This window comes from Choristoneura fumiferana, chromosome 14 (genome assembly GCF_025370935.1).
Source record: "Choristoneura fumiferana chromosome 14, NRCan_CFum_1, whole genome shotgun sequence".
In the NCBI taxonomy this organism is placed as follows: domain Eukaryota; kingdom Metazoa; phylum Arthropoda; class Insecta; order Lepidoptera; family Tortricidae; genus Choristoneura; species Choristoneura fumiferana.
In genome coordinates this window covers 15,584,861-15,592,872 of record NC_133485.1, presented here as the reverse complement: position 1 = coordinate 15,592,872, position 8,012 = coordinate 15,584,861, and the positions used below count along the sequence as shown (strand labels likewise).

The 8,012-nt window shown below is 38.3% G+C and overlaps 1 protein-coding gene and 1 non-coding gene across 2 annotated transcripts in view; both read left to right on the top strand.

The window, feature by feature from the left end:
* LOC141434747 (uncharacterized) overlaps positions 1-8,012 on the top strand; it is a 36,931-nt gene that overhangs the window by 24,607 nt on the left and 4,312 nt on the right. The window contains exon 2 of the mRNA XM_074097185.1: positions 1,107-1,300. Within this exon, the coding sequence (XP_073953286.1) occupies positions 1,107-1,300 (194 nt within the window). The remainder of the gene's footprint in view (positions 1-1,106; positions 1,301-8,012) is intronic.
* Positions 3,954-4,025, top strand: TRNAE-UUC (transfer RNA glutamic acid (anticodon UUC)). The gene has a single exon. It is a non-coding gene; the product is annotated as a tRNA-Glu (tRNA).

Genomic DNA, 8,012 nt, shown 5'->3' with positions numbered 1-8,012 from the left:
ATTTCCTCAATACAACCGTTGGAAGACCAGGCTGTGGATACTGTGTGTCTCTGTTTTTAAATAGGGCAAAAGAGCAACTTGTTTGCGACAAACACTACAACAACTTGCAGGTAAATCTTTAGTTTAGTTTAAGTATTAAATAATTATATAATAACGTATTTGCAGGAAGTTATGAAATATATTGAAGTCCAATAACTCCAATACATTTGAAAGGCTCGACTGTTTCTTCTACGTATCTCCTCATTTGTGAATCGATCCTATCCTCCAAGTAAAAAATAACCTGTAAAATAACCTGGTCTCCCTGTACCTGTGTGTGTCGTCTTGCCTCTCATATTTACCACACAAATGCATTCCGTGGAAGTTTTAAATACGTCGCATCCAAAATCTGGAACAATCTCCCGCCCCACTGCGCTCTACTGCGCTCTCTATTGTATTTTTAAGCTAAATTAAAGGGTCATAATATTATATGCTATAGCGTCAGTTAATTGGCGATATTGTATAGTACTCGTACCATGTAAACATTTAGAAATAAGTGAAATATATAAAGAAGTAGAAATAAATAATGAGTTACATATCAGGTTTGTTAGGTTATTTTCCTATAATCCTTTTTTCTTTGTAGCAAATTTTCATTTCGCTTTTTTTTCACGTAGGCAATATTTCCAAGTCTGCTTTTTTAATGAAGCTTATTTTCACATTTGCGTTTTTTCTGAGTCGCATTTTTTCCAGTCGCGTTTTTCCCCAATTTCAATCGACACAGAAACATAGGAAGGTTTCGGTTCTGTTAAGTTTGCATCGGTCCGAAGGGCCAAAACTACACAAAAATAGAAGCTCCGTCGACACTGTTTCTGTGTCGATTCAAATTGGGAAAAAGCGCGATTGCGGAAATAAGCTTGAGTAAAAAAGCATATTGGGAAAAAAAGCATTTAGGAAAATCTGCGAATGGAAAAATCATGTTAGGAATGAATACGTCTGGTATAAATCAAGAATAGGAAAATGTGCGACTGGAAATTTAGCTACTAGGAAAAGATGATTTTGGGAAAATATCCTAACCACCCTTGAAACGATGGCTTTCAACCTCTGGAACGCGCTTAATGTTTTCCTAACAGACAGCAGGCGTGAAGCCAATGGCGTCCAATCCAAGCTGAACCTGAAATGTCTGAAGACACCAGTGGCCCTGACCGCGGAGGCGTTCCTCACAGAGACCATAGAGAAGAAATGGCGACTGACCAACACATTCATGTATATGCTGCATTACAAGAACTGCAGTAGGGATGAGAGCTCGCAGTACTATTATTTTGAGGTACCTATGCTTGCAATGGACTAAGTTTCCTAAAAAAACTTGTTAGTTCGTCAATAGGGCATATTAAAATAAAATAAATAAAAAGACATTTATTGCCACAAAAAAAATACACTGAACATAACAAAATACAAAAATAAAAAACAACAGACACGTTACAAATATGTGGCAATAGGCTCAGGCTCAGCATTCACATGCTGCCGGTCGACAACTGGCGGCGCTGATTTTCAGCCTGCGCCCGTCTCGCGGCACGTTTAACACAGTACGGGAAGGGTAAACACACAAAAGTATTTATATATATAAAACAAAAAAAACAAACCATTAAAAAAAAAACACGTAAGGGAGGTTTAAAAAGAAGAAAAATGGGAGATCTGGCAATTCTGTTCTAAGAGACATTCCTAGCGGGTTCTTGTGGATTTTTTGGGTAGCATCCATTTCCATCTAGGTTCCAATTTGCACTGAAATTAGCATCCAAAGTATTAGTAGGCAAAGCTCTGCGTAGGGGGCGACACTAGCGCAAAACTCCATGACAACGTCAGTTCTGTTTATATATTGACGCCATGACAGATCATGACCAAAGAGTATTGTACCTAGAAACAAAAATAAAATAAAAAAATATACCTATATTAAAAAATCCTATTCTAAAAACATATTTCTATTATATTCTAAATCATGATATATTTATCAATAACAAAATAAATCAATGGATGGTGAAACAGCCCCTAAATCTCCACCAATCTAATCTGTTTCGCCATCCATTTGATTAGCGTTAACTGACGGTTAAATGTGATGCCGTCTCTGTCCATTCAAACAAAACAAATAGAGATGGCATCACACCTAACCGCCAGATAACACTAATCAATGGATGGTGAAACAGCCCCTTAATATGATATTATTATGGCATTTAAGATACTCAAAAAACCTATTTACGGTTTTGTGCCAGTACTGCACTCTAACGGCAGAAATTGCAATAGTATTATTATAATTATTAATATTCCCTATTCGATTTTCGGAAAATACTGGATAGGAAGGCACAGTCACCAGCACCAATATCTGACACAACAAGCGTGCATAAATATCTGCAGGGCTACTACGAAACTCGAAACTCAAAGTTCGTGTCGTGCGGTCCCTCTGACACTTATACTATTTAATACGAGAGCGAGAGGGACCGCACGACACGAACTTCGAGTTTCGTAGTAGCCCTGCTGAAACGACTCTATCTCTAGGGCCGGAAGGACGTGTCAGATATTTTTGCACGCTCCGCTGTGGCAGATTTTAATGCTGGTGACTGTACGTATTTTTACTTCTATGTATTAAACAAAGTTAAAGCTCCTTGTGACGTCACGCTGTCCGACTCTTTTTAGTACGGTGTGACGTCACGGGTTCCTTCTCCCGGACCTTGACCCGATTCATCTTTGTAATTTTTTGGTTGATAGAGAAAAGATAAAATACGTGTCCAATAGGGCATATTAGGCGAAGTTCTACGCAGGGGGCGACACTAGAACAAACTGTAAAGAAATCGCCATGACAACGTCAGTTCCTCTACTCTTTTAAAATATGGCTTTTCTGCCCTAATTAATAGGACAATTTCGCCAGTGTCAAAGTAAACTCTCTTTGAGAGGGACGTTGTACGGTGGTTCTAGTTTTTGCAACTTGATAGTAAAATTCCAGAAACCACGTGGAGACAACTTGCGCATTAAAAATTGTCAGACACGAGAGCAATATTAGAATTTTGTGATCACTGTTCACTGTTAAGGTTAATCGCCGCATAAAACACTATCAAAATTATACTTCAACTAGCCAAAGAAACAGAAATAGCAAAATTAGATATTGTCTACATCCGCCATGTTCGAATGCTACAAATCGAATCCCCACAACGTCAGCTCTCTTCATATTTTGTCGCCATGACAGATCATGACCAAAGAGTTTTAATACCTATAAAAATCACGACATATAAATGTTATTTACATCGATAGTAGCGATAGAGCTATATTTCCAAAAATTTAATTGAAATAATATGATATTACGGCACCCTACGGAAATTTAAGATACTCAAAACCATAAACTAGCTAGTGCTGTACTCTGACGGGATAAAATTGCAGTAATATGACCTATTGTATTTTATCTATTATATTTTCTGATAGGTAATCTAATCGATGGACTAAGGAAAACAATTTTTTTACCTATGATACTATCTACCTAATTCACGAGGATTTGTGTTTCTAATAATCACTATTATTTCCCCAGACTGTGCAAAGGTTCTCCGATTCAAAGCACTGTTTCTCAATCACATGAAAACTATGCGATTCCGGGAAAAACAATCTACATCCTTCCCAGAGTCTCGAGCTATCTCCATGAGAAATTTCATCTAAATCGGTTCAGTAGTTTAAGCGTGAAGAGGTGACAGACACACTTTCCCTTTTATAATAAGTTTATAAGTATTAGAATGGAGTATCAATACGGATGGATGTTTATTTTGGCAGCACGTGGGTGTAATGTTGATGATAATGATAATCGATAACATGCTGGCAGATCGATACAATCATTGTGTTAAGTGTGCAATCGATTATCGTAAGAATAAAACCGGGTGACGTCACGTTTTTACATGAATTCTTGTGTACAGGTATAGAAGCATAATTTCGACCACCTCATCATCTCCCGTATGGTCTAGTGGCTAGGATACCTGGCTTTCACCCAGGAGGCTCGGGTTCGATTCCCGGTACGGGAATTGCTTTTTGCTTTTTATTTTTTAATTTTCGCAAGCAATTATTATAATAATCATTTATTTATTACATTTCTTTTTTTTATAATTTTTAACGGAAATTAACATTAATTGAACAGGTGTTAACGATTTTTACAGAGATCCTAGCCGGATTTTTCCTTTTTTGAGAAAAAGACTGACCAGCAGAAGTAAATGAGCGATTATGATTGGTTTTTTGGAGTCTTTTTGTATTTTTTATTTCAACTGCAAATTTGTTACTTTTACAGCACGCAATTTTTGCAGCACGGAATGCTGAGGACCTGGATTCGATTCCCAGTGCTGGTCTCTTTTTCTGGTTTTTCTGTGCATCCATGTCTCAGTTTGTATTTTCGATATCGATGGTGGAAGTCTCAATTGGCGTAAGGACAAAATACCGAAAATCACTTTTAAACATAGAAAATTAGAGTTTTTTTTTCTCTGTCGATTGGTAGTATTCAAGTTACGATACGGCCCTTACTTTTGCTGTTATTAACATTTATTATTTTAAAATAAAATAGCTTAAGGGACATGATATAAAATATTTGAGCTGAAAAATGGCGTAAATGTATTATTTTTTTAATATTTGGGTCGTAAGGGGCTGTGGCAGTTTCATATGTCCTTTACGACTCGACTCATGTCGTTAAAAAAAAACCCAACAAATATAATAAAAGGGCGTATGGGTCAATTATTGTTTCATTGCCCTTTACACCCCACATTTTATAACGAATAAGATAAAAAAGCAAGAAGTTGTTGGGCGTAACCTTACCGCCTGTACCTATTTCTTGTACCTAACATCAAAATACTAACGCGTCTACCTACCTTCCACGCGCCGAGCGTTTGCGCATTGCACATTCGGTCAGTCGTGCCAGACACGTCAAACACGGAGGACGTATTTGATTGCCTACGTTTGTTCTTTGTCAACGCGCGTATTTTTTTATAAGATGCCAAAAGCAAAACAAAAAAAGAAAAGATTAAGTTGATGGATCCCCTAATGGCTTGACGTCGAGCTAACATTTCCGTAATGGAATTTCAGTCAAGGATGTTGAGGTAAATTTCTCTTAGCTACTTTGTTTATTTTAAGCTATCCTGACAGCTGTCCTGACAGATCCTAATAAAGGAAGCCTGTGCCCAGCAGTGGGACGTATATAGGCCGAGATGATGATGCATATATAATAATAATTGGCCTGTATAATTAATTATGTATGTTGAGAGTTAAAAATGGTATAATCGGAACATCGTAAGGGACATTAAAAAACAGCAATTTATAAAATAATAAATACTTTTATGGGCGTAAGGGGTATAAAAAGCAAGAGCTGGAGTAAATTGCCGCTCGTAAGGGACAGTAGCAAACAGACATTTAAAAAAAAGGTGTAATTGGTACGTCGTAAGGGGCATTAAACAACAGCAACTTATAAAATAAGGAATACTCTTATGGGCGTAAGGGACATCAAAAGCTAAAACTAGAGTAAATTGTTGGTCGTAAGGACAGTAACAAACAGACATTTTAAAAATTGAGGTTACTTTATGGGTGTAAGGGGCACTTAAAGTAAATACCTTGCTTGCTTCTTTTAGTTCATTAAAATACCTTGTTAATGTTAGGTCGTAGGAGGCATCAAAACAGATGGTTTTTAGAACTTGTAGTGATTGAAACAACAACTCAAGCAAGCATACTCCCAAATGTGCAAAGCATGCAATAAAGCATGCAAGCAAGCATGCAAGCAAGCAAGCATGCAAGCAAGCAAGCAAGCAAGCATGTAAGCAACCACCTAAGCAAGCTTGCAAGTGAGCATGTAATTTTGTCAATCAAATCAACAAACATGCAATTTTATCGGCCTGGGTTAGATGAACATCGCGGGCTACCCCGATCCCGCGATGACCGGTCTATGGTATCTCCTCCAGCGCTCATGAAGCGGGCTGGCGTCCCACTCCCTCACAGCTGCAAGCAGTGTGTTGGAGGAAGCATAAATAGTGCAAGCATGTATGCAAGCAAGCGTGAAGCCAGAAGGCAAGCACGCATGCAAACAACAAATCAAGCAAGAATACTCCCAAATGTGCAAGAAATAGTGCAAGCAAGCATGCAATCAAACATGAAAGCAAGCATGCAAGCAAGCAAGCAAACATGTAAGCAATAATGCAAGCAAGCAGCGTTAGTACGGCAGTGTTAGTAGTGAAAATCAGTTCATCCTCATCGTCATCAACAACATCATCAGTTCATTTATCGCTATCCTGCCGGAACTATGATATTTTCCGGATAAAAACTTATTTACTTGGCTATTTTTAACAGCTGCAATATCTTCCTTGACCCTCTCAGCTATAAACAAACAGTCAGCCATAGCCGAGCATTTGTTGGAGTCAGGACCAAACCACTGGATTGAGCTTCACAATCCCAAATTCTGTCCACGGAACGTCATTTCTACTCAAGAATGGTACGTGAAGCAGTTGAAATAAAAAGCATAAAAATGTCAACCGGGACAATGGATATAAGCTTTCATCTTCGTGGAATCCTGTTATTAATAAGTGTCGACGTCGGGATGAGTGTTGTGAGTCGGTGTGATGGGGTGACAAATAAAAATCACCAAGTGCGGGTAGTTAGTGATACGAGTGCTGGTACTATTAGTGATCAAGTGCGGGTAGTTCGAAGGACTCGCGCTCATAGTCAAAATGCCACAAACGGGACTTATCACGCTATTATTACACAAGTAATATTTACCTCGACGTTTCGGCAACGTTACAGTTGCCGTGGTCACGAGTAGACTGAAGTGTAGGGTGTCAAGTCTGCCTAGCAGCGCGAGTTCTTCGAACTACCCGCACTTGATCACTAATAGTGCCGGCACTCGTATCACGAACTACCCGCACTTGGCACTTTTATTAGTCACCCTATCACACCGACACACAACACTAACAACGTCCGATCGTCCCTCCGAACATTCATCCCGACGCCGACACTTATTAATAACAGGATTCCACGAAGATGAAAGCTTATACCCATCGTCCGGTTGAAATTCTTATGCTTTTTTATTTCAACCGCTACACGTACCATTCTTGAGTAAAAATGCCTTCCGTGGATAGAATTTTGGGATTGTGAAGCTCAATCCAGTGGTTTGGCCCTAACTCCAACAAATGCTCGGCTATGGCTGACTTGTTTACCTGGCGATTTTTAACAGCTGCAATGTGTTCCTTGACCCTCTCAGCTATTGTTCTTTTCGTCTGTCCGATATAGGAACTACCACAACTACAATCAACCCTATAAACACCCGGTGTTTGGAAGGGAAAGACATCCTTGGGTGTCCTAATATGCCTCGCAAAAACTAAAACTAAAACTAAAACTTAAGAAAATGTTACAAATTACATATTTCTTAAGGGACGTGCAAAAAAATATGGCTTTTGCGCGTTATTTTAAATAATTAAAGTGGTTCTTTGAGTTAATTCACTATTTTTTTTAATTTTACTACTGGAACTTACGTCCAAATATGTAGCAAATAAAATATATGATGTCCTATAAGACCAAAAATCGGTTACTACATTATTTATTTATTTACGGTTTATGAGTGTAAGGGGCTATGACACCAGTATGTCACGGGCGTAAGGGACAGCTATTTTTCTTATTAAGCTTTTTACGAAAATGTCTATAGTTTCACGTTGAAAAGCAAGAAAATTCAAGATTTTACGTAATTATAACGTCCTGCTAAGTTAAACAATAACAATGCTGTGAGGGTTTAAAATTACCAAAAACTTCTTTCGCTCTCCTGAAAAGTAGCATTTTGTTCCCTTACGTCAATTGAGACTTCCACCATCGATATGGTTTCACGGGATACCCGTAAAAGTAACAAATTTGGAATTGAAATAAAAAATACAAAAAGACTCCAAAAAACCAATCATAATTTGATTGCTTAGTAGCGACATCTCTTGTCTGGGTGAGCGGTTGGTTCCGAAAGAGTGTGACGTCTGTCGATGCCACATAGATGTCGCTAGTGC